Source organism: Erythrolamprus reginae, chromosome 2 (assembly GCF_031021105.1).
Source record: "Erythrolamprus reginae isolate rEryReg1 chromosome 2, rEryReg1.hap1, whole genome shotgun sequence".
In the NCBI taxonomy this organism is placed as follows: domain Eukaryota; kingdom Metazoa; phylum Chordata; class Lepidosauria; order Squamata; family Dipsadidae; genus Erythrolamprus; species Erythrolamprus reginae.
Genome location: NC_091951.1, coordinates 227,147,924 through 227,174,020, shown reverse-complemented (window position 1 = coordinate 227,174,020; position 26,097 = coordinate 227,147,924). Strand labels below are relative to the sequence as shown.

The 26,097-nt window shown below is 39.0% G+C and overlaps 1 protein-coding gene and 1 long non-coding RNA gene across 2 annotated transcripts in view; one reads left to right on the top strand and one right to left on the bottom strand.

Moving 5' to 3' along the window:
* Window positions 1-16,970, top strand: part of ERI1 (exoribonuclease 1) — a 20,687-nt gene extending 3,717 nt beyond the window's left edge. The window contains exons 3-7 of the mRNA XM_070742136.1: window positions 1,332-1,542; window positions 4,493-4,576; window positions 7,743-7,852; window positions 8,806-8,920; window positions 14,899-16,970. Of these exons, the coding sequence (XP_070598237.1) occupies window positions 1,332-1,542; window positions 4,493-4,576; window positions 7,743-7,852; window positions 8,806-8,920; window positions 14,899-15,138 (760 nt within the window). The 3' untranslated portion in view covers window positions 15,139-16,970. The remainder of the gene's footprint in view (window positions 1-1,331; window positions 1,543-4,492; window positions 4,577-7,742; window positions 7,853-8,805; window positions 8,921-14,898) is intronic.
* On the bottom strand, window positions 8,736-26,097 carry LOC139162105 (uncharacterized). Its single transcript, XR_011558229.1, has 3 exons — window positions 26,048-26,097; window positions 24,558-24,655; window positions 8,736-8,951 (listed from the first exon to the last, which is right to left on the bottom strand). It is a non-coding gene; the product is annotated as an uncharacterized lncRNA (long non-coding RNA).

The following is a 26,097-nucleotide window of genomic DNA, read 5'->3' as shown; positions in this document are numbered from 1 at the left end:
TACATAGGCAAGGGGAGATATCTCAGTTCCCTCATGCCTGACGGCAGAGGTGGGTTTTAAGGAGTTTACGAAAGGCAACTCTCTGGGGGGGAGCTGGTTCCAGAGGGTCAGTGCCGCCACAGAGAAGGCTCTTCCCCTGGGTCCCACCAGCCGACATTTTTTAATCGACGGGACCTGGAGAAGGCCAACTCTGTGGGACCTAACCGGCCGCTGGGATTCGTGTGGCAGAAGGCGGTCTCGAAGATATTCTGGTCGTATATTTACAACATAAACATAACGTGAAAAAACACCGCCCACCCCTCGCCCAGTGCTCCTTTTTACCTGTGCCTTAAACCAGGAGAGAAGGGGAAGAGATTGGTGGTGGTGGTGAGAGAGAGACACGCCAGAGGGCGGGGTCCACTTCAGAGCAGGTGAGGGGAGCGCAGAACGCGCAAGTAAAGCAGGGCCGCCCAGCAAAGGAGGGAGGAGGGAAGAAGGCTCTGCACAATTGCTGCCTTACCTGTTTTGCAGAGAGACATTTGGCAGGGGCGGGGCCTTTACCCTCCCCTGGGGACCCACCAAAGCAGCCCCCTGAGTTTCTAAACTTGGCTGCCACCGTCGGGCTTGGTTCTTGCTGGTACTCCCTGCCGGCTGGGGGAGAAGATGGTGACAGCCTCCCACCCTGCCCGCCCATCTGCTGCGACCGGAATCGCAATGGGACTGCTCTGATAAACCTTTGGCTCCAAGCGGGGGGTCGGGGGAACCGGAAAGGTGGGGAGCCTCTCTGAGGAAAACTGCTATTGTATATATTTTTTAAATATTTTATAAAAACCCGCGATGCGCTGAAGCCACAAACAGTGAACCGCAAAGTGGCAAGGGATCACTGTATATGTTTTATTATAGTGTACATGAAAGTGTTCTTTCTCTTCTCTGTCCTGGAGACCATTTAACTCATCTGAAATGTAAATGAAAGGATTACTTGTTTGAGCAGAAATAACTGTTCATGTCCTTGCAAACAACTTAAGTAAAAACTGGAATATATTTTGTCTAAAAATAATCCTTTAAATTTCTTAAAAGCACAGGGAATTTTATAATCCTGTCAAATGTTCATGTTTTATCCCTTTCTCATTGGAGAATTGCAGAGTACGAGAAACTTCCTTTTGAGGCTAGTTTGGTGCAAGAGATCAGAGTAGGTAATTCTTGTAATTTCTGTTGGAGGAAGTTATTAAAAACAAGCCTGGCATTTTCATGGAGACAGAATGTCCAAGTGGATTAGGAGATACTACATTTCTGTTCTAACTCAACAGTATACTAAAATATCCTAGAAATAAGCACTATTTTTTTTTAAACAGAGGAGTAAAAGACGTATTGAAGAAGAGGCTGAAAAATTACTATAAGAAAGAAAAATTAATGCACAAGCAGCCTCCAAATGCAGAAGACTACTACGATTATATCTGTGTTATTGACTTTGAAGCAACTTGCGAAGAAAAAAATCACCCTGAATTTACACATGAAATTATCGAATTTCCTATTGTTCTACTAAATACTCAGACATTACAAATAGTAAGTATTCCTATCCTACCTGATTACTGGATAGTTTAATAAATTCATGAGAAATCTAGTTTTGCATTTGGAAAAAACATAGTGAATCAAAGGTATTATGTTGCCTTGTGTGCAATCTGATCAACAAATTAAGCAATTTAGGACTCTGACTGGTGTAGTCTTTTTTAGATATTAAATTATGTCCATAAGAAAAGTAATTACTGATGTTTGCTGCTTAATGTACAGGCACTTTGTGGGGGGGAAAACAATACCAACACCTTCCCTTTTCTCTTGCTATCAGGAACAAGCATAACAGGAGTAAATAAATGGCTAGATTCCCATAAGTAGACAGTTTGGGAAAAGGAAAATGATTTTGGGTGAAAGGAAACAAAAAAATAGTCCAAATGCCCTTTTCTGCTCTAAATAGCTCCATCCTGAGCCTGCTTTTCAATTAATTTTTAACGTGTTGAGTCTAATGTTCTGCATGTAATTAACACTGATTCGGTTACATGTTATGCTCAGCCATAAAGCTTAGCATAAATGTGCATTCTCATGCTCATTAGTTTTCTGCTCTGGAGTGTGGCTAGCAAGTTACCCATCATTTGTTGTTTGTTTAGAATTAATCGTGCTGTTTCTTTCTTTCTTTTTTAAACAAAGTTTATTAAATATTTACAATAAAATCACACAAATATAGTACATATAGTACAATACAACGTACACACAGTTACATTAGAAGAAAGAAAAAGAATAGAAGAAAAGAAAAAGGTGTGAAATCAAATGAAAAAAGGAGAAATAAAGCACTCTGCTTTATCAATTACATTTGATACCGTTGTTTACATTCAACCTACTCTAAGAGTAGTACATTTAATATGCAGCTTACGTCTAGTCCTTTTATTACTTTATTATACATCAATTGCATATATACATTTGCCATTCCTCATAGCATTTTAACATTCATATATATATCCTTCAATGGTATAATGGTGCTATTTTATCCTAATGTGTATAAATTGTAGTTAATTTTGTTACTTTTGAATTTGGTGTTGAGGTTCCTAATTTTAAATTACATAAGTTATAATTTGGTTCTAATTAATTAATTAATTTAATTTATTATTTTTTGGGGGGCAACCCAGATATACCACCTGTCCCAGCTTTTATGGAAGTCTTCCATGTCCCTGTCTTGTAAGGTCAGCTTCGTCATTTCAACCACTTGATATATTTTATTCATCACACTGTAAATTGTGGGGGGGAGCTCCTCTTTCCATAGTTGGGCATACATAATTCTAGCCGCTGTTGTGATATGTAATATTAAGTGTCTATCATGTTTTGAGAAGTATTGTCTGAATATCCCTAGTAGGAAGAGTTCTGGTCTTATTTTTATTTCCTTTTTTATAATTTCTTCAATCATATTTTGGATTTTCCTCCAAAATTGTCTGACTACTGAACATGTCCACCACATATGATAGTAAGTGCCTGGTTTTTCCCGGCACTTCCAACAGGTGGGGGAAAGTTTTGGATACATTTTGGAAAGGCGAGCTGGGGGTAGATGCCATCTGTAGAACATTTTGTATATGTTCTCTTTATATGGAATTGAAAGTGTTATTTTATAATTGTTTACCCAAATTTTTTCCCATTCTGGCAAGTTAATCGTATACCCGTAATCGTGCTGTTTCAATATGGGGTATATTCTAGCAGAATTAATTGAAAAAATAGGAAAGGCATGTGGAGTGGCTTATGGCTTTGTTCTCTGATTTGTTTTGGCTGGAAAGAACCTAGTCTGCATGCTGTATTCACACAACATGCAATAATTTTTAAAAGGCATCAATAGATGGTCCACTGGCTATGCAGATTTGAGTAAGGAATCATCTGTTGTGGATATGATGTAGAATCACAGATATATTCCTATGATATCATATGGGCCTTTCTGTTTTTCTTGGTTATCTTCTCAAAGCTGTCGAGATACAGTGCCCTTAATATTCTTTGACAAATGTTTAATGACTGCATTTCATTCCTCATGGGCTTCTCTCTGTTACAACTCTTGGTTCTCTTTGTGAACATGAACCTGAAATGGGAGTTGTAAGAAAATCCATGAACAGCAGAATATCCTACCTAAAGCACAAGTATGGTACTGCAGTACTTGTTGCTAAGGTTCAACTAATCATTATGTTGTTGTTATAAACTTTTATTCATTAAACATGAAACTCTGTCAACTGAACCTTTAAAAATATATCACAAATATCATTGACTGGCTCTGATAGTTGATACGGGTTGCTACCAACATCCTAGGTATCAACAAAGTTTATTATTATTATTATTATTGTTGTTATTGTTGTTATTATTATTATTATTATTATTATTACTACTACTACTACTACTACTACTATCACTATTTTATTATCTCTTTTATTCATTAAACATGGAACTCAGTCAACTGAACATTTAAAAATATATCACAAATATCATTGACTGGCTCTGATAGTTGATACGGGTTGCTACCAACATCCTAGGTATCAACAAAGTTTATTATTATTATTGTTGTTGTTGTTATTGTTGTTGTTATTATTATTACTACTACTACTACTACTACCACTATTTTATTATCTCTTTTATTCATTAAACGTGGAACTCAGTCAACTGAACATTTAAAAACATTTAAAACACCATTGACTGGTGCTAATGGTTGATACTGGTTGCTGCCAGCATCCTAGGTATCAACCAAGTATTATTATTATTATTATTATTATTATTATTATTATTATTATTATTATTATTATCACCATCATCATCACCATCATCACTACCACCACCACCATCATCAACATCATCATTATTTTATATTTTATTTTAATATGTTATTGTTGTGTTTGACTGATTGTTATTCCTTTGGGTTAATGAGCTATGTAAGGAGCAGATCTTCTGTGTTTTATCTGTATCATCATGAAATGGCCCATGTTTAACTTCAATTTTGTAGGAAGACACTTTCCAGCAATATGTGAAGCCAGAGATTAATCCTCAACTCTCAGATTTCTGCATTAATTTGACGGGAATCTCTCAGGTAAATAATCTGTCACACTACACTTGTTAAGTAAAATCTTTTTAAAAGATAAAGTTTTAGGCATTAGATATATTCCTAATACCTGACTGCAAGCAGCACATGTAAATGAGGTGTGCTGAAAAACTGCTTATTTGACCCCCAATGACAATCATTAAGTGTTGTACCTCATGATTCTTGACAAATGTCTCTTTTCTTTTATGTACGCTGAGAGGATATGCACCAAAGACAAATGTTTGTGTGTCCAATCACATTTGGCCAATAAAAGGATTCTATTCTATTCTTCCTGACTTCTCTTTTTCTTTACAAATGTATTTCTTTTAAATAGGTAGCACAGTGTAAGTAAAGTTATTGTGATAAAAAAATGTGTAACTATTCTATAGATTAAAATTAGAGTTTCTTTGAGCAATTATTTGAGCAAAGCTGAACACACATCACCATTTCTAACACCATCCTGGTGGCAATCACTATATCCGATGTGGCTGGATCAGAGGCAAAATCTAACATCCAGTCAGTGCTCTTTGCACTTAGATAGATTGCTTGTACAGTCAGTAATGTGAATTGTTTAAATGGTACATTTATTGATTAGAAGAAGATACTATACAGATAGTCCTAAGACTTAACAACAGTTCATTTAGCATTGTACATTGCTCAAAAAAATAAAGGGAACACTTAAACAACACAAATACCTCCAAGTAAATCAAACTTCTGTGAAATCAAACTGCCCACTTAGGAAGCAACACTGATTGACAATCAATTTCACATGCTGTTGTGCACATTCAACTTTGTACAGAACAAGTATTCAATGAGAATATTTCATTCATTCAGATCTAGGATGTGTTATTTGAGTGTTCCCTTTATTTTTTTTGAGCAGTATAGTTACAATGGCACTGAAAAAAGTGACATGACTATTTTTCACACTTATGACTGTTACAGCCATCCCTGTGGTCATGCGATCAAAGCTCAGAGACCTGGCAACTGACTCATGTTTATGATGTTTGCAGTGTCTTGGGATCATGGGATCACTTTTGCGACCTTTTTACAGGCAAAGTCAGTGGGGAAGCCGGATTCATTTAACAAATATGTTACTAGCTTAATAACTGCAGTGGTTCACGTAACTGTGACACAAATGGTCATAAAATGGGGCAAACTCACTTAGTGACCGTCTCAGCAACAGAAATTTTGGACTAAACTGTGGTCATAATCCGAGGACTACCTGTAATTCTTATGAGAATACTATCTTGACGAAGACCACTTTATTGCTTCCTTGGGGCCAGCTGCAGGAATAATATTAATAGCACTTAGATTTATATACTGCTTCACCGTGCTTTAAACCCTCCCGAAATAGTTTACAAAATCAGCATATTGCCCCTAACAATCTGTGTCTTCACTTTACCAACCTTGGAAGGATGGAAGGCTGAGTCAACCTTGAGCTCTCAGAATTGAACTCCTGAGCAGTGAGTTAGACCTGCAGTACTGTATTCTAACCACTGAGCTCTAATGCAGAGACTGCTTGGGGTAATTTACCTAGTTACATTCTTAATAGCTTATTCAGTTACTGTTCTGGTTTCTGGTAGAACTTTAGCAATTACACATAACTCTTACTAAATGCAGCATTTCATAAGCAAAGAAACTCCATTTTATTCTCTTCTCTTGTATCCAAATACATTTCATGCTAGCACATTTCTCTCAGCCCGTTATCTTTCTTAATTGCATTCCTCGCATTCCTTCTAGCCTTCTCCAGTTAACAAGATTTATGTCCTCCCAGCATGATTCTAAAACAGCAGAACTGACTATTAATCAACACAGAATACTTTTGCTTACTTGGGAGCGGAAGGGAAGCCCTCCATATTTCTCTTTACATCACTACAGTATTTAACCCATTCCTCCCTTAATATCTTCTTCCCAACACCTGCTCTTTACGTTTTTGGACCCTTCTGAATTTAGGATTGACCCATCGAACATCTGATTCTTCCTCGCTAGATTCTGGACTCATAGCCACATCCTGTGGCTGGCCTCCCACCTGTTCTAATACCTGTAACCCCGGGCCCACCACTAGTTCATAAACACTATCTGTATCAGAGTCCTCAATTTCTTCATCATTCTCCAACTGGCCAGGAGTATGTACAACAGTTACAAACTTAGTTTTGTACAGCACCATGAAAATGTACATTTATAAATTTTTGTTTGTAATGGTTGGTTAGATATTAATCTGATAAATAGGGAGCAGTAGACATTTTAGATGCTTTTGAGATAAAGACCCTTAATATTGATGTAATTTGCTACTGCTTAAAGCAGTGTTGGCGAACTTATGGCACGGGTGGCACACGGAGCCATATCTGCTGGCAGGCGGGCTGTTGCCCTAGGTCAGCTTCAACATGCATGTGTGTGCTGGCCAGCTGATTTTGGGCATGCACAGAGGCTCTGGGAGGGTGTTTTTGGCTTCCAGAGATTCTCTGGGGGGAGAGGAAGGGCATTTTTATTCTCCCTCCTCTCCAGGAAAACCTTTGGAACTTGGGGAGGGAGAAACACAAGCCTACTGGGCCCACCAGAAGTTGGGAAGCAGGCTGTTTCCTGCCTCCAGGGCTTCCGGGAGGTGGGGGTAGCCCCAGACATTGAATTATGGGTGTGGGCACTTGCGCATGCGCGATAGCGCATGTCCACACTCTTTTGGCACCCAAGGGAAAAAAAGGTTCGCCAACACTGGCTTAAAGTCTTAGATCTTTTCTAAGTTAAGCTCTGTGGAGGGGGGGGGGGAGATTTGCGTACCATAAATTTCATCTTTCTTCCAGTTTCCCAAACTGAGAAGAGATGTAAGAAGAGGGCAATAAAAGAATAACTAGGGTGGTTGACAGGTTGCAGGATTTTTGAAAATACAACTTGCAAGAGTTGGATCCAGGAGATCCTCCCCTTCCCTCCTGTCCCATCCCAGCCATTAAAGAATATTAGACGTATGATGCAATACTTCAGTAGTTATAAAGAAGTTTTCTCACTGAATACAATAAGAATGAATATGTATATTAATAGGTATTGTAGAAAACCAAAAAGAATGTAGTAGATTTTTAATAATATGATTTGACAGAATCCCTGTTTATATTCTCACATTATATAATTAGTACTTGAGTTGATTAATATATAATAATTATATTTTCATTCATAATATTTCTAGGAACTGGTAGAGAAAGCGGATGAATTCCCAAAAGTACTACAGCGTGCTGTAGACTGGCTGAAACAGAAAGAACTTGGAAGCAAATACAGCTATTCCATATTAACAGATGGGTATGTGTTGGGGAGAGATACACATATGTTCAGTTGATGAAACATACTTATTTTTTTAATTGCAACCATTAAATTACATCAGTGTTCTTAAACCAATCTTTAGCTTTGACAGGATTGTATTTCTGGAGTTCAGTTTGATTGTATTTGCAATAATAAGCTAACTAGGATTCTCTGATTGAAAAGTCAGAATCCCTTGGATCTTTTTTCTGCTTGCTGAACATGATTGGAAGAAACAATTCCTGTTTTGAAAAGGTTATATAAATTTTCTTTCAATAAAATCCAGAGTGTAGTAGATTACAACTTGTTAAATTCAACAAAAGTAATCTGTATAGGTAACTCATTAACATTCATACATGAGATTGGAGGGAGCTGTTTTATTCTGTGCCTGTACATGAGGAGAGGATTATAAATATGCTAATTTTCTCTTTGACAAAGAAAACTGAAAAATGACTTCTTTGCAAAATATTACAAGTGTGTACATTTATATATCTTTTGATTATTTAATGTTTGGGCGGGCCATATCTTTTACATTCTAATAAGTATCATGAGTAACATAAGACCATAATAAATTACAAAATCACAATACAGTTGTACAAGTTAATGAATTATAAAATTAATAAAAAATATCAGTACAAACAATAAAATGTCAGTAAATAAATCAACAGCATGACAATATTTCCATGAGAAAATTTAGATAAATAAAATTCTCCTGCATATTTGCAGGAATTTAACAATAGGTGTTGCCAAAAATAACGCTGGTGGTCTGTTTAAAAATGCAGGAATTCTCAAAAAAAGATATATAAATTTTCTCAGAATAATTGGGGACATACTAAAAAAAATAAAATCCAAATAATTTGCAAAAGAAGCTTAAAAGAACCTCCTGATGAAAAGCTAAATTGGCATCCTTAAAATATTGTAATTTATTTGTTTGCTTGCTTCTTTGTTTATTAAAGGTCCTGGGATATGAGTAAGTTTTTAAATATCCAATGCCGTATAAGTCGTCTGAAGTATCCTTCTTTTGCTAAGAAGTGGATTAATATCCGCAAATCCTATGGAAACTTCTACAAGGTTTGTTGTCTTCTTTCCTGAAACATTGATTCTAGTTGAGAAAAGTAGAAATTCAGAAATTGAGTTACAATAATTGGCAGATTGATCAATTTATCTATATATGCTGTGGCTAGGACGTCAATGGCAAATCTTTGGGGCTTGGCATGTCAAAAACTCAGAAAATACATTTTCCTTCTGCTGGCATGTCACATACGTACACATTGAGGGTGGGGAAGGGAAACAATTCTCTGTTTACCTACCCACTCCACCTCCTGATCATTGGCACTTGGCAGCAGTGCCAAGGCTGGGCCTATAGTCGAGATCTGAACTCGGCTTCAGCCCTGACCTATGCTGTCGCTGAAAAAGGCCACTTGCATCATTCCCATTTGTCAGCTTCCAAAAATTGTACCTTTGAAAGTAGGTTTTGGATTTTGGTAAATTCTGGCATAAATGTTTTTAGTAGAAATTTAGATTTGTTATAAATTGTTTTTCACTTTGTTGTGAGCCGCCCCAAGTCTGCGGAGAGGGGCGGCATACAAATCTAAATAAATAAATAATAAATAAATAAATGCTGGTGTGTTACCCAAAACTTTGTGATGTGGCAGATTTGACACGTATTTTACAGATACGTGTCATCACTGAGCTAGGAGAACTATATAACGTTTGGGCTAATGATTGCCCCTACAGAGATCTGTATGACAGGTAGGGTATGTATATATGGAATTTAGACTGCCGTTCATTAGCCCTTCTGCAATTCCTAAATGAGATACAATAGGGTTGCCTTCTTTTTTAATAGTTTTGGAGCCATTTTAAGCAGGGAAACGGATGCTTTAAACATCCCTCCCATTCTGGTAATGTCCATAGGTCATTGTATGTAACTTCAATATACAGTGGTACCTCTACATAAGAACGCCTCTGCTTAAGAACTTTTCTAGATAAGAACCAGGTGTTCAAGATTCTTTTGCCTCTTCTCAAGAACCATTTTCTACTTAAGAACCTGAGCCCGGAAAAATTTCCCAGGAAATTTGAGAGTGGCACGAAGGCCCAGCCAGTTTCCTGCCATTCCCCCTTTAATCGCGGCCATCTTGGGCTTTTCTGGGCTGCCAGAGGAGCCTTTTGGTGGCACTTAAGGAGGCTTTGGCAGTCCAGAGCCATCAAAGCATTTTCCTTTCTCTGGGCGCTTGGAGAGGGAATAAACCTCTGCCAGCGTCCAGAGAAAAGAAACACTCCTGTTGCTCTGGGCAGCCCGGAGTGAACAGAGCATTTTCCTTTCTCTGGGCACTTGGAGAGGAAATAAACCACTTTGTTGTGGTGACTCCCTCATGCTGCCTCCCACACACACGGCGCAAGGTTACCTCCCGGAGCATCTGGGCATGGAAAGGCAAAAGGGAGCGCTTCGCCCCAGCTGGATCAACTCAGCTTCAGCCAAACTGAGGAGTCACCACAGTGAAGGAAAGGTGCCGGCTACAAAGGAAAGGCGCCGGCTACAAAGCGAGCGAGCGAGTGAGAGGGGAGCCCTTCAGCATGGGGAGGAAGAGGAAGCAGATAGCAGCAGCAACTGCCTTTCGGTCAAAGGAGCGGAAGGTTTCCCCCTCTCGCCCGCCTGGGTTTCTCTCTGGCGCAGTGTATGGGAGGCGCGTTCTCCTCCTCGCCACCTCAGAGTCCCTCTTTCTTTTTTTAAACCTTAAAGTTTTGGATTTTTTTTTATTCACCTCACCTTCCTTCGACAGCAACTGTCCTCCTCCTTCCTCCTCCTCCCACCAAAATTCCGAGCTTTTCTTTCCTAATGGGTTTGCACACATTATTTGCTCTTACATTGACTCCTATGCGAAAAGTTGCTTCTACTTACAAACTTTTCTACTTAAGAACCCGGTCACAGAACGAATTAAGTTCTTAAGTAGAGGTACCACTGTACAGACAATTCTCACATACTGCTCACCATTGAGACAGCAACTCCATCATTGAATGGTTATTAAGTGAAATGTCTTGTGATTGTGTGGGAACTTTCGATGTCAGTTCCACTACAATTATTAAGTGAATCAGGTCTTAAACGCAACATCAGATGACTGTGACTTATGACTTCCTGCTGGCTTTTCTATTGACTTTGCTTGTCCGAAGCCAGCTATGAACATCCCAAATGGAAATTGCTTGCCTGAGACGCTGTGACCATTGTAAATGGGCACTGGTTGTGACCTGCTTGAATTGTGTGATCCAGTGATTTTCAACCTTTTTTGAGCTGCGGCACATTTTTTACATTTATAAAATCCTGGGGCACCAACCAAAATGACACAAAATGACACTCTAACACAGTACATATTATACATATAGTTAATAATATAGTTTCAAAATGTATTTATAGTCACTTAGTGTGAAACCTGGTCCTGTTTTGATGAGCACAAAAGGGATATCGTGGCAGGAATGGTAGTTTGGTCACCCATGTTTAATTTCCCCACGGCGCACCTGACCATGTCTCATGACACACTACTGTGCCGCGGCACAATGGTTGAAAAACACTGGTGATCCCATGACTATGGGGACACTGCAGTAGCCCCAATTTAGAGCACTGGTCATACATTTCTTTAGTGCTGTTGTAACTTCAAAGTTGTTTAAGTAAGGGCTTTATATTGAAGAAGATCATATAGATTTTACATAGGAGCACAAAAATGCTGCCTACCTCTGCTAGATTATTATTATTATTATTATTATTATTATTATTATTATTATTATTATTATGTCATTACAACACAGCAAACGAGATCACTATGCTGGATTTCGTATTTCATCACCAGTTGGGCGCTTCCCAAGCACCTAGGACTGCGTGATGTAGCGGCGAATTATGTTTGCCGATCCCAGTAAAGTGGCCTTTTGCAATTGGCAGATGGAGATTTTGTCAATTCCGATGGTTTTCAAATGTCCGCTGAGATCCTTTGGTAGCGCCCAGCGTGCCAAGTACCACTGGGACCACTTTCACTGGCTTATGCCAGAGTCGTTGCAGCTCGATTTTTAGATCTTCGTATTTCACTAATTTCTCTAGCTGCTTCTCCTCAATTCTGCTGTCTCCTGGGATTGCAATGTCGATGATCCATACTTTCTTTTTCTCCACAATCACAATGTCTGGTGTGTTATGCTTAAGAATTCAGTCAGTCTGAAGTCGGAATTATTAATAATTATTAGTCGGAATTATTATTATTAATAATAATAATAATAATTATTATTATTATTATTATTATTATTATTATTTATTAGACTTGATACTGCACTTATTAAACTTAGAATCTGAATGTTGCCTTTTGTTGTCCATTCTTGATTTTTTTAGAGCTGCAGCAACTGGATCAATAGACCTATAAACATTATTTGAGGCAATGGGCATTATTTCACATCTGAGAACGCATCCCATGTGCTCTTATAACACGGGCACCTTGAAGGATATGGCCTGTTGTAAAAGATTCCTTTGTTGAAGGAAAACTGGTTCTCTTGCTCTCCCCCCCCCCCCTCCACTATTTGCCTCCAGGATATGCTCTTAATTGTTCAGCTTTACCTTTTTTGTCCTCTTTGGTGCAAGTGGACATATTAAAACCTTGGACTATAACTACCATAATTTTCATTTTTTAAAGAATGCCTAAATACCTTGGTTATCACAGAGACGTTCTCAGAAACAAAAATGGGAAATGGTTTGGTATGCCAAATACTGTCCTTCTTTTATTTTTTTAGAATACAATAGAATTATTTATTGGCCAAGTGTGACACAAAGAATTTGTCTTAGCTGCATATTTTCTCAGTATGCATAAAGAGAATAAAATACATTCATCAAGAATAAAAAGATACAACACTTAGTGATAGTCAAGGTTACTAATAAGCTATAAAATGGTACTAGGAAACAAATTTAAGAACAATATACAGTGGTACCTCGGTACTCGAACGCTTTGGTTCTCGTACATTTCAGATACCGAACAAAATTTTCGGCAAAAATTTGCTTCGGTATCTGAACAAAAATTCGGATACCGAACAGCCACAGAAAATTTTGTTTATTATCCGAAATGCTACAAGATCTGAGGGGACGGGGTGAGACGGAATGGGAGTCGGAATCCGACACGCCCATCCTGGCCCCCACTAAACAGCCTCCCATGTCTCTAGTCTAAATGCTCCAAGCTGTAGGAAGGGACCTGAGGCGGCGTCAGACCCAACTTTTTTGCCTAACTTTTTTTTTCCGCTCTCTTCCCCCGGCCGCGCTGCTCTCCGTTTCTGTTCTGAACTCGGCTTCTAGTCCGCCATGAGGCTGTGGCGTGCGGCCCGCGATGCGCAGTAGTTAACTCGCCCCGCTTCCTAAGTCCGGACGGGCCACGGTGCCTCGAGCCCCTCATGGAGTACCTCACCACCTTCACGGGCAAGAGCGGCCGCCTGCTGAGGGGCACCGCCAACCGTCTCTGGGGCGCCGTCCCCAGCGTGGGGAGCCTCCGCCAAGTCCACTTCCAGAATCCCCAACACGACGGGGTTCCCTCGCCACCCGCTTGGCAAGATAACTTGGTCCCAGTTGGGCCGGCGGGTTTTGGGAGGGAGGGAGTAGAATGTTTTCCTTCGTAGCTGGTCAGTCAGAGAGAAACAAAACGTCTGTCCCTCGCTCCCCCCCTCCCTCGTGGGGGGACCCAGAATGCGCGACTCCTAACAAGTTGTGTTTTCCAGCCTTTTGTGGAGGGCACTCAGCAGTGCCGGGAACGTCAGCAGCTTCCCTTTCTCATGTGACGTTCCCGGCGCTGCTGCTGCTTGAAGGAAAGCCGCCCTCGCCGAGAAGGAGAAAGTTGGTGTAGCTGCTTAAAGGGAAGAAGGAGCCCCCGAAACTGCCAGTATTGCAGCTGCCTCCACCCTTCCTACACCTTTCCACTCCAAGCTGCAGGCAGTTTCGGGGGCTCCTTCTTCCCTTTAAGCAGCTACACCAACTTTCTCCTTCTCGGCGAGGGTGGCTTTCCTTCGAGCAGCAGCAGTGCCGGGAACGTCAGCAGCTTCCCTTTCTCATGTGACGTTCCCGGCGCTGCTGCTGCTTGAAGGAAAGCCGCCCTCGCCGAGAAGGAGAAAGTTGGTGTAGCTGCTTAAAGGGAAGAAGGAGCCCCCGAAACTGCCAGTATTGCAGCTGCCTCCACCCTTCCTACACCTTTCCACTCCAAGCTGCAGGCAGTTTCGGGGGCTCCTTCTTCCCTTTAAGCAGCTACACCAACTTTCTCTTTCTCGGCGAGGGTGGCTTTCCTTCGAGCAGCAGCAGTGCCGGGAACGTCAGCAGCTTCCCTTTCTCATGTGACGTTCCCGGCGCTGCTGCTGCTTGAAGGAAAGCCGCCCTTGCCGAGAAGGAGAAAGTTGGTGTAGCTTCTTAAAGGGAAGAAGGAGCCCCCGAAACTGCCGGTATTGCAGCTGCCCCCACCCTTCCTCAGATCTTTATCCCATAGGAAATAAAGGAAATAGGGGCTGGAAACCAATTAAACCCATTTCCATTATTTCCCATGGGATAAATTAATTCGGTACTCGACCAAATCAGTTCTCGACCACACTTCTGGAACAAATTGTGGTCGAGAACCGAGGTACCACTGTAATTGAAAGATACAAGCAACATGGTTATAGTAATAAGTGGGAAGAGATAGCTACTAGTAAGAAAGAAGAATAATAGTCATGCAGTCTTAGTAAATTATTTGACAGTGTTGTGGGAATTAGTTGCTAAGCAGAGTGACGGTCTGCATCTATTCAGCCGGGATGGCACAGCAGGTAGAGTGCTGTACTGCCGGCCATTGAAGCTGACTGTAGATCTTTAGGTCAGCGGTTCAAATCTCATCACCGGCTCAAGGTTGACTCAGCCTTCTATCCTTCCGAGGTGGGTTAAATGAGGACCCAGATTGTGGGGGCAATATCTATGTTAAAAAGTGCTATTGCTAACATATTGTAAGCCGCCCTGAGTCTAAGGAGAAGGGTGGCATAAAAATCGGATAAATAAATAAATGATTCAATCCGTTTCCCAGGTTCCTAGATGCCAAACAAAGCTGTCAACCATGTTGGAAAAACTTGGGATGGACTATGATGGACGGCCTCACAGTGGACTGGACGATTCCAAGAACATCGCACGAATAGCCATTCGAATGCTTCAGGATGGATGTGAACTCCGTGTAAATGAGAGGCTGCACGGTGGGCATCTGCTAGCAGTCCCTTCCTCAGTCCCACTAGAGGGCGCTCCAACCCCACAGATGCCCAGGTTTCGATAAATGTTAGGAAGTGAGTTACCTTGTCTTCAGGCCCATATTCTTGGTATTCAGAAATCATTTCAGAGAGTTGAGTTCTTAAATATACAGGTCACAGGAGCACCCATTGAAAGTCTCCCTTAATTTAACGCTCTAACTTAGTCACGCTAAGTTTCATTTTAGTTATCCAAGAAATTTATGCACTTATTAAAATGGTTTCCTCTGAAGTGAAGTCAAACCAAAGTGCAACATTTGATCTGCAGATATAACAACACTAATAAGATGTTTAACATAGTTTAATACCATGGGGAATGCGTCTTTGCTGATCTTTACTTTTACTGTTTAATGTACCAGAAAGATCTATTTGATTTCATGTCACAGTGACAAAATTGTTTCCTGGTATGTGCTAGTTTATCTGGGTTTGGTAAATTCTTCACAGAGGGATTTGTTTTTTTAAGTTTGAATCTTCCTTACCCAGTTAATAGAAAATTCCATTAGTAATACATTTTTGATGTATGTATTGATGTTCTGAGATTGTTGAGAGACTTACTGAGTCAATATTAGCTACCTTTTAGCTTCATTAAATTCTGATAGCAATTTAAGCATTTCATTACATTTCTGTTGAAATAATGATGAGTTTAACAAGAATTATTGTACTTTTTTCCTTCCATTGCACATTACACAATAAATAGCCTGGTGTAACTTACTTCATTCAGTATCCTTCCCCAGCATTTTTTTAAAAAAGAGAAGCAAATTATTTCTGTAATAATTTAAGCTTTGGCATGGATTTCATGCCAGTATTTCTTCATATAATTAATCAGAGAGAAACAAATCACTTCCCTGTAGCTTATTATACCAACCTTTGTTTTGACATTTTTTAATGTCCTGAACCATTACATAGCATGACACATTTTACTATTTATTGTGCAACTGTTACAGATTTCTAACTTCAAATTGTTTTTTGTTATATTTTGCCACTTTTATGGGAATTCTGCGCAAATTGTTGCCGAGAATGTTCTGAGGGAATGGATGACTGATTCAAGTTGATTAGTGACTTCAGGTCTAAACAAGGATTCAAGCCCATCTTTAATCTATTATACCTCACAGTGGCTGTGTACAGTGTAGTTTGGCACTGTATGTAGCATTGGTTTTCTCCTGAAAGCCCATTTTGTAAATATTCTGCTTTCTTGTAATCCATCCAGAGCAAAAGTGAATAATGGTTTGAAATTAGACTTTCTGCTGTAGCCTGCAATCTTAATGTTATTTTCTACTTTAACACTTTAAATCATGTGTTCTTACTCTGTTTCCCCCAAAATAAGACAGCCCCTGATAATAAGCCCAATCGGGCTTTTGAGTGCATGGCAATAAGACCCAAGCGCTTACTTCTAGGTTAATATACTGTATATATATATATAAGGTAGGGTCCTAGTTTTTGGAGATGCATGGTAGTTGTGTAAAATCTTTTCTACATGTTATGTTCATGGAGCTGGGATGGTTTTGAAAGACTGGCTAGTTCACACATTGTAATAAGTAAAAATAGGCTGGATTATTTTATGGACCAGTCAGTTCACATTGTTTATGACAATGTTATGACAGGCTTTTGAGTGAATCTACTAAAACTATGTCATATATTGTATGGACACAACTTAAGATTTTGTGCTAGGTCAACTTTTTACCACTGCACAACTAGTCATTCATCTTCTGGACACTTTAAATATCAGCTTTTGGTATAAAGGTTTATGCTCTTTTGAATACAGTTTGTATATTTTTACTTTTAAAAAGTTTCAATCCACTGTAATCATTTGTATTTCAATTTAATGTGTTATGTCTGTCCAATAAAGATCTTTGTAATGTTATCCCATAGTTCCTCTGCCCATTCAAAAGCGGGTTGTAGGAACAGATATAAATTTTAGCTAATCGTTGTGGCTGGAGTTAAGACAGTGGGCAACACAGAAGGACCATTGGGCTACATTAAGATCTCCTGGGTATTCACGTATGTTGGATAATGCTGCTGTGGGCCACAAGGAAAAAACCTACAAACATTTCAGTTACATATTGCCAAGCAATCACAAATGGACATAATAAGGGGATTTCTCCAATGCAGAAGTTCTACTTATTGACACATTTTAAATTACCATAATTAATTAATATGCTGCATGGCACACTGACATTATCCAAGCTTTGACCTAAGTCATTGCTGGATTAAAGAAAGATTTGAGAACATAGCCATTGAACACCCCAACCATTTACATGGATTTTTTTCACCACTGAATTTTTCATTGCGGACTTCTTAGAAGCAATTGAATACCAATCTGGGAAGTAGATCAATCTTTGGACTAATTCAGCAGGACTTGTCTTCCTGTTTTTTTTTATAATCACCTTCAGAATTATATGACATTACATTCTTGAATGAAGATACGTTAGGGTGGTATTACGGCATGAAAACACCAAAGAAGAAAAAGGTGAGAAATTTCAAAGAATTCAAATCTGGAAGGTCAGTAGAGCAAGGCTAATAGATTGTAAATGGGATCAGCTAGTTGGGTATATTGTGGGAGCATCGTTGTTGTTTTTTTAAAGTTTGTTCAAGAACAGCCTTTCTTTATTTCTTCAATTTGTTACACCATCTTTATCTACAAACAATTCAGCCAAAGCTAAGTAAGTTACAAAGCTAAGTACAGTAGTTTCAGTAGCAGAACTGTTAAGCATATATTTAAATCTCTCAGTGGAACCAGTGGATGTAAAGATTTTAAAATTGAACTCAGCTATTAAAATATGCTACAAACATTGAGCTAAAATGGGGAAAATGTTTACATCATATCTCTTATTAGTTTTGTACTGTTTATATGCACTGGTTAGATCTTTAGATCCAGATGGGAATTTAGATCTGGTGTCCCTTTGGATTACAGTATTTGGTGTTGGGCCATTGTAAACAAGGCCCTTAGAAAGGTAACAACAAAAAAATTATCCAATCTAATAGTGCTTAAAAACATATTTTAAAAAGTAAAAAAATCATTTGAATATAGTAAAAGAAAAATAACTGGCAATATAAAATATACAATTCTGATTAATTGCTCAATTATAAATCTCTGGCACATCTTAATTTTCTGAAAAAGGACAACCTGGGGAGAGGCTAGGCAAATTTCCCTTGGGAAATAATTCCATAATTGGTGAGCCAGCACTGAGAAGGCCCCACCATTGAAAGGTAGAAGATCGTACAGCTGATTGTCGGCGGAGGGAGCAACAATGAAAAAAGCAGGCAAAGGGAAGATTGATTAGATACAAAAGATCGCTTCACGGTTAGCACCGCATTAGGGCTGAAAAAAGCTTAGTAAAAACTACATTTGGAATATAAGATGCACCCAAATTTTCAGCCCCTTTTGGGGGGGGGGGGTGCATCTTATATTCTGAAAAATACAGTATATTCCAAACATGCATTTTTGAGTGTAGGAAGCAGGTAGGTTCTAATTTACCTTGCCGGTTCACTTCCTCTGGTGTCACATGGGTGAGCACACGCCTCACAAGCATGCGGAGTGCTGAAAAATCAGGGAGGGGGAGAAGAGAGCCAAAAACAAGATGGTGTCCACAGGCACAATGCCAGAAACTGCTGCACATGTTCAGAAGGGAAAAAAATTCAAAAAAATAGATGGCGCCCACAGACCGACACTGACCAAACCAGTTCCGTGATGTCACCAGTTCAAACTGGGAAGAACCCACTTCTGGTAGGAAGGCATTTGGCCATTTTAATGTGCTGCCAGCAGTTCTGCTTTTGTTCGTTGAAAAATTGCCTTTTAATAGCAGTATATGCCCTTGTACAAGGATATGGAAACAATAGCTTATGTGTTGTTCTCTTGTTTATTCTGTCTACTGGGATTTACATAGAAAATGTTCTCACGCATACACTGTATTCTGTTTTCCAAAAGAACCTTTGGTTGTGATATGTTCTATCTCCTCTCAGAAAAAAAAATCATTTTTTTTAATGATAAAGTGGCCAGGATTTTGGGGTCAGCTGTGAAGATTTGGGCCCATTTATCTTCATCGTTGTGGGGCGTTTGTGGACTTAATGATCTGTGTTGGTCTTATTTCTAGGTTAAATAGTATGAGAACTCCTGAATTGGCGGATTTGATATTACCATTAGTTAGCTTTGTAATTAATATACTTAACTATCCAAGATATTTAGGCGGTAATATCCTGAAATCAAGTTAGGGAAATAAATAGTGATGCCTGAATTTATTCTGATGCAGAAAAAAATATTACGGTATGTAACAATGCTTGTTTCAAACCAAACTGGTTTGACCCTTTAAAAATAAGAGTCCTTCGTGGTTACCTTGGTTATAATAACTTCTTCATTAAAGTATTATAATAGCACCAGAAGCCCTTGAAGACTTCAAGGAAGCTACAGCTGGCCCACAATGCACCAGTGCAGATAGTCATGGACGTGTTGTAGTATCCACATCTGTTCCTGCTGTTTCATGAACTGCACCCATTGCCAAATAGTTTCCAGTGCAAATTGGAACCAGTGCTGGTTGTCACTTATAAAGCAATTGCATGGCTGAGGGGCTGGTTAATTGAAGGACTGTCTCGGTATGTTTCTGCTTGTCCAGTGAGGTCAGCTGGAATTGGCACACAGTTATGCAGTGTTATCTTGAAGGATCTAGGAAGCATGCCTTCTTGGTGATGGCTCCTGCCCTATTTGATGATATCCCACTCCTGTGAGATTGTTGCAGTCTGGTTAGATGTGGCTATTCTCCCAGCCCTTAGTGCAGAGGTCTTCAAACTTGACAACTTTAAGACTTGTGGATTTTAACTCCCAGAGTTCTCCAGCCAATTCTGGGAGTTAAAATCCACAAGTCTTAAAGTTGCCAGGTTTGAGGACCTCTGCCTTAGTGGTTGAACCCCTTTAGGTTTTTGTTTGTTTGATCTGTTTTCTATCTTCTGGCACATTTTTTATCTGATATGTTTGATTTTCTTTTTAATTTCTTTTTAATTCGTAAGCTGCCAGAGTTGCTGTGGCATTGGATGGCATCAAAACTGAAATAATAATTTAAAAAATGAAAATTAAAGTAAGGTATCAAAGGACCTAAGCATTTTCCACATGAAAAAAAGGAGTTATGGGCTCTCTAAAAGGTAAGGGTTATCTTGAGACTGAAAAATGAAGGCTAGGGGTGATTGAGCTATTTCCCCCTTTTCTCATACAATACTGGAGCAGCTCAATTAGTATTTGGTATCTTAAGCAGAACAATTATTTAAGATATCAAAATCTCAGAAGGCTTCCTTTAGCGATTGGTGTAATAGGCAGCCAGTTCCTCGATTTTTTTTAAAAAATTAGATTTGTATGCTGCCCCTCTCCGAAGACTCGGGGCGGCTCACAACAGCAATAAAAACAATATAGCAGTGGAACAAATCTAATATTAAAAACATATAAAACCCTATCATTATTTTTTTTAAAAACAAAACCAAATAGCACATTCATACCAAACATAAAACAAAGTATAAAAAAGCCTGGAGGAAAGGTGTCTCAACTCCCCCGTGCCTGGCGGTATAAGTGAGTCTTGAGTAGTTTACGAAAGACAGGAAGGGTGGGGGCGGTTCTAATCTCCGGGGGGAGTTGGTTCCAGAGGGCCGGGGCCACCACAGAGAAGGCTCTTCCCCTGGGGCCCGCCAAATGACATTGTTTAGTCGACGGGAGAAGGCCAACTCTGGGACCTTATCGGTCGCTGGGATTCGTGCAGTAGCTCACTCAGTATTCTTTAACCTGTTCCCTTCAACATTAATTTACTAACAGATTCTGAAGATAATACCTGTACTAGAGATCAGAATTTCTATCTTATTTTGTTTAACTCTGCTCAATTAAGATTTCTAGAACATTTTCCAGAAATTTTAGTTGGCTCTGAGAGACGAATTGCCATTCTGTAACGTCCGTTATTGTCATTTATAAATTCTTCCATTGTTCTCTACCGGTGAGCTAATGTAGGTCATGTGTTGCCCCTTACGGGGCAAGAAGAAAGAAAGACCTTTGGTTTAATTCAGAAGTGTTCTCTTGCATTTTAGACTACAGTATCTTTAATTTGCTGTGAGGATGTTCCATGATGTGTGCATGGTTCAGTTTCTATATATAGCTTTGCAAAATTTCTGCCGAAGTGAAATGATTCAGCTTAATATGCTGTCAAACACTTTTCCATTTTCCTGTGCTTATCTGACATAGTTCAGTCTGCTTCCTCTCATTGTATGAGGTTTGTTTCTATTTGTTTCTACAGTATTGTTCAAGAGTTCTGATGAATTTTCCAATGCAGAAAATATTCAAATTAATTTCTCTCTAACCAAGAAGTTAATTAAAGCTTTCCGCTTATTCCTGAAGGCATCGGTTTCTAACTAAGGAAATGGTCAAATATGAGATAGGTTTTGCAACATTGCAGTATAGTTCATTACTAAGCCCTCTACCTGCTTCCCTTTATTAAAATATTTCCTTAAAATTATATTTACACGAATGCCGCACTAATCCCAGCGACCGGTTAGGTCCCACAGAGTTGGTCTCCTCCGGGTCCCGTCAACTAAACAATGTCGTTTGGCGGGACCCAGGGGAAGAGCCTTCTCTGTGGCGGCTCCGACCCTCTGGAATCAGCTCCCTCCAGAGATTAGAACTGCCCCCACCCTCCTTGCCTTTCGTAAACTCCTTAAAACCCACCTCTGTCGTCAAGCGTGGGGGAACTGAAACATCTCCCCCTGCCTATGTAGTTTTTTGTGTATGATAGACTGTATGTATGTTTTTATATACAGTATTGGGGTTTCTTGTTTTTTAGACTTTTAAAATGTATTATTGTTATTTTAGATTCTAATTATTAGATTTGTCATTATATATTGTTTTTATCATTGCTGTAAGCCACCCTGAGTGCATTGGAGAAGGGCAACCTAGAAATCCAATAAATAAAATAAATAATAAATAAAACAAATCATAGAAGTACAAAGGTGGGTGTCACAAAATGTAACAAACCAGTTCGCCCAGAATCGAAAATGTGAGCGTTCGCCTTCCAATATATTAATTTTTGCTCCCAAAGATGTGCTACGTCTTATTTTTAGGGGATGTCTTATTTTTTTTCAATGAAGAAGAATTCACATTTATTGCTGAACAAAAAAAATGAACATTTATTATATACTGTACAGTAGTTGTCATCACAAACCAGCATAACCAGACAAACTGTGAATCCTATCAAGAATTTCTTACTACTACCGTACCATTATTTCCATGTACAACAAACTAGGATGAACAAAAGGGTCACTTCCTCCAAGACAGGGATAGGCAAAGTGGGCTCTTCTATGACTTGAGTTTGAGGATTAGAGCCACTAATCAGACCGTAACCCATCAGGGGGAAGGTTTAATTTCTAGATATCTATGGAGATCCTCAATCATCCAGGTCATGGTTATCCTAATTTCTAGACTACCAGCATCTTGGTTATTTGGAAATGTCCCATAAGGAAATGTCCATTTGAAGGGTAGATTTACCATTTTTTTTATTATGTGCTTGAGTCTACCCTAAGCCCACATTGCATGACTTTTCAACAGAATTTGTACTTGCACATTTGCTTTTCTTATTAGCCTTTTTTTTCTATTCTTGCATCCTTGGTGTTTTATTCCTGGGACATTTTATTTGAGAACTGGATCTTGTAAAAGGAAAGATCAAAACATGCCTAATTGGTATTGCCACCTGGAAAGTAATAAAAAAAAAAGTGCTGTGGCACCATAACACATTTGTTAATGCATCAGCTCTCACGTATCACCACCTATTTCATCAGATGCGCAGAGTATAATCCCGAGAATCTGATACACATATATACACAACTCTAAGCATCTGGATGCCTTTACGGGCTTATGTGTGTTTGCAAATTGCACACTTGTATGTTCATGCCTCTGAATGGGAGACTACAAAAGTGCAGACAACAGCACTGTCAAATAAAGTATTCCGGATTTGTTGCTAGTTGGGCAGAAACAAGTCGAACCGGTTTGTATGTCTCTTTGTCCACAATCCATAAGCCAGTTTTCTCCTGTTTGCTTTACAAGAAATGGCTTGAGGATGGTTTCAGCTTCCGGGTCCGCCTTTTGTGTGCATTTTTCTGAAAGTTTGCTTTTCTCTTTCTAGAGATATTTAAGGAGATTAGCTAAATGTTGATTTTATTTCCTACTGACAGAAGTGGTCCAACTGGGGCTCAGAAAAAACAGTAGATGGTAGATATTATCAGGAATGTCAGAATGGGAGAGAGGGTTAACTTACACAGTGCAGAAGGGAAGGGAATTTCTGCTCTTAGGATTTTTAGGTACACCTAAAATATCACTGAATGTGTTCTTTTTGCTGACGATGTAAAACTTTTCAACACCACAGACAACACATTTACTCTCCAAAAAGACCTCTACTTAGTCTCAGATTGGTCTAACACCTGGCAACTTCAAATATCAACCAACAAATGCTCTACCCTCCACATCGGCAAAAAGAATCCTAACCTCATATATAAACTGAATAAATAAATTCTCACAGCCAACCCCCACTCAGTAAAAGACCTTGGAATACTAATATCAAATGACCTAAGTGCTAAAGCCCACTGCAACAATATCGCCAAAAAGGCTTCTAGAGTTCTTAACCTGATCCTACGTAGCTTCTGCTCTGGCAATCTCACACTACTCACAAGAGCCTACAAAACCTTTGCCAGACCCATCCTAGAATACAGCTCATCTGTCTGGAACCCATACCACATCTCGGACATCAACACCCTCGAAAACGTCCAAAGATATTTCACCAGAAGAGCTCTTCACTCCTCCACTCGAAACAGAATACCCTACGAAAATAGACTAACAATCCTGGGTCTAGAAAGCTTAGAACCACGACGCCTAAAACACGATCTAAGTATTGCCCACAAGATCATATGCTGCAACGTCCTACCTGTCAATGACTGCTTCAGCTTCAACCACAACAACACAAGAGCATGCAACAGATTCAAACTTAATATTAACCGCTACAAACTTGACTGTAAAAAATATGACTTTAACAATCGAGTTGTCGAAGTGTGGAACTCATTACCAGACTCAATAGTGTCAATCCCTAACCCCCAACATTTCTCCCTTAGACTATCCACAATTGACCTCTCCAGATTCCTAAGAGGTCAGTAAGGGGCGTACATAAGTGCACTAGTGTGCCTTTCGTCCCTTGTCCAATTGTCTTTCTTTATCTCATATATCATATATATTTTCTTCCTTTCTCCTCTATTTTATATTTTTCTTTATATATATTACCTCATGTCTATTCTCTTCTATATGTATTGTGTATTGGACAAAATTAACAAAAATGAATGAATGAATGAATGAATGAATGAATGAATGATTTTCTCTAATTCTAAGAAATTACTTGGAGATTCACTCTCCTTTTACCCAACCTCTAGCAGTTTGAAAAAAACTTACCACTGGATATGCTTGTTGCCCTCCTCACATTATCCTTTCTGCAATATTCTTTGCATGACTGATATATTCTGAATATAAAGCAACAGCCTGAGTTGTTTCTAAAAAAATAATATGAGGTACAGTTATTTACAGTCAAATTGTATAATCTCCTTTGTGTGAAGCTTCATCACTGTGGCCTTCAAGAACACATCCGTGGCATTTTCCTGGCAGCAGAACAGACAATGCAAGTTAGCCACCATCCTTATTCATGGATGTGTTTTCAATTTAACAATCTAGCATGCAGCCTTAGAATTCCCTTCACTAACCAGGCCTCATATTATCCTGAATCCATTGGAGCCTATTACCTAAAAGTAGATGATGTTCTTTTTAAAAAATGGCAAAAAATTAAAAATGGAAATAACATTTCACTAGTTGGTATTAGCAAATATTAATAGATCACTTTGATATAAACATGGGTTCAATATTAGGAAACTAAAACTCATTGCTGTACTTGAAAATGACAATTGATACAGAGAAGATAGGATAAAGGTATTTTAAAAATTAAAATACACTTTCTAATATTGGACAGAAATTGTAATATGAAAGCAGTAACATAAACAATATAATGAAATTAAATTATAAATACTAAATTGCAGGGCAGTTCTAAAGCCCTTTTTGCTTTTGCAGAGATCTTCAAACTTGGCAACTTTAAGACTTGTGGACTTCAACTCCCAGAATTCTCCAGCCAGCTATGCTGGCTGGAGAATTCTGGGAGTTGAAGTCCACAAGTCTTAAAGTTGTCAGGTTTGGGGACCTCTACTTTACAGGAACATTTTTTTGTAATGCCACCCACCCCCCTTTCCAGAATTTGCTTTCCAGTTTTTATGAATTTGCTTGCCCACTTAGATGAATCTATTTCTTGATTTCATTTGTCCCTGATGTGGCCACCATGTAGACAAATCAGGTCACATTATGTGGCCAACATTCTCATTTTGTTGACTCCCAATCAGCCTTTAGAAAATAAGATTTCTCCAAAAAATGTTATTGCACAAAAGTATAAGGATTTTAGAAGGCAACAAAGTATTATTGAAACAAGGCACTGAGTAGAAGTATGTCTACATGTATATTTTATTAATATCTTCAGTATTCCTTGGAGTCCTCAGAGAGGGGCAGCATATAAATCTAATAAATAATAAATAATACCAACAACAACAACAACAACAATAAAAATAAGCATACAAATATAATAGATAGATAGACAGACAGACAGACAGACAGACAGACAGACAGACAGACAGACAGACAGACAAAGAAGGAAGGAAGGTAAGAAAGAAAAAGAAAGAAAGAAAGAAAGAAAAAGTCAATATAACTATAGTACATTTACAGGAATGACATCCAATGGCTGGCCAAATTAAATAAGCTTTTTCAAGGATTCTGCTCATTATGGGATGCGTTCAAGTATTTAAACAACTGGTATTTAAACAACTGGGAAGAATGCCAGCTCTTCATACCTCACGGGAACTGTGATGGTCCCTTTTGTTCCCCTTTGTTAGTATACACC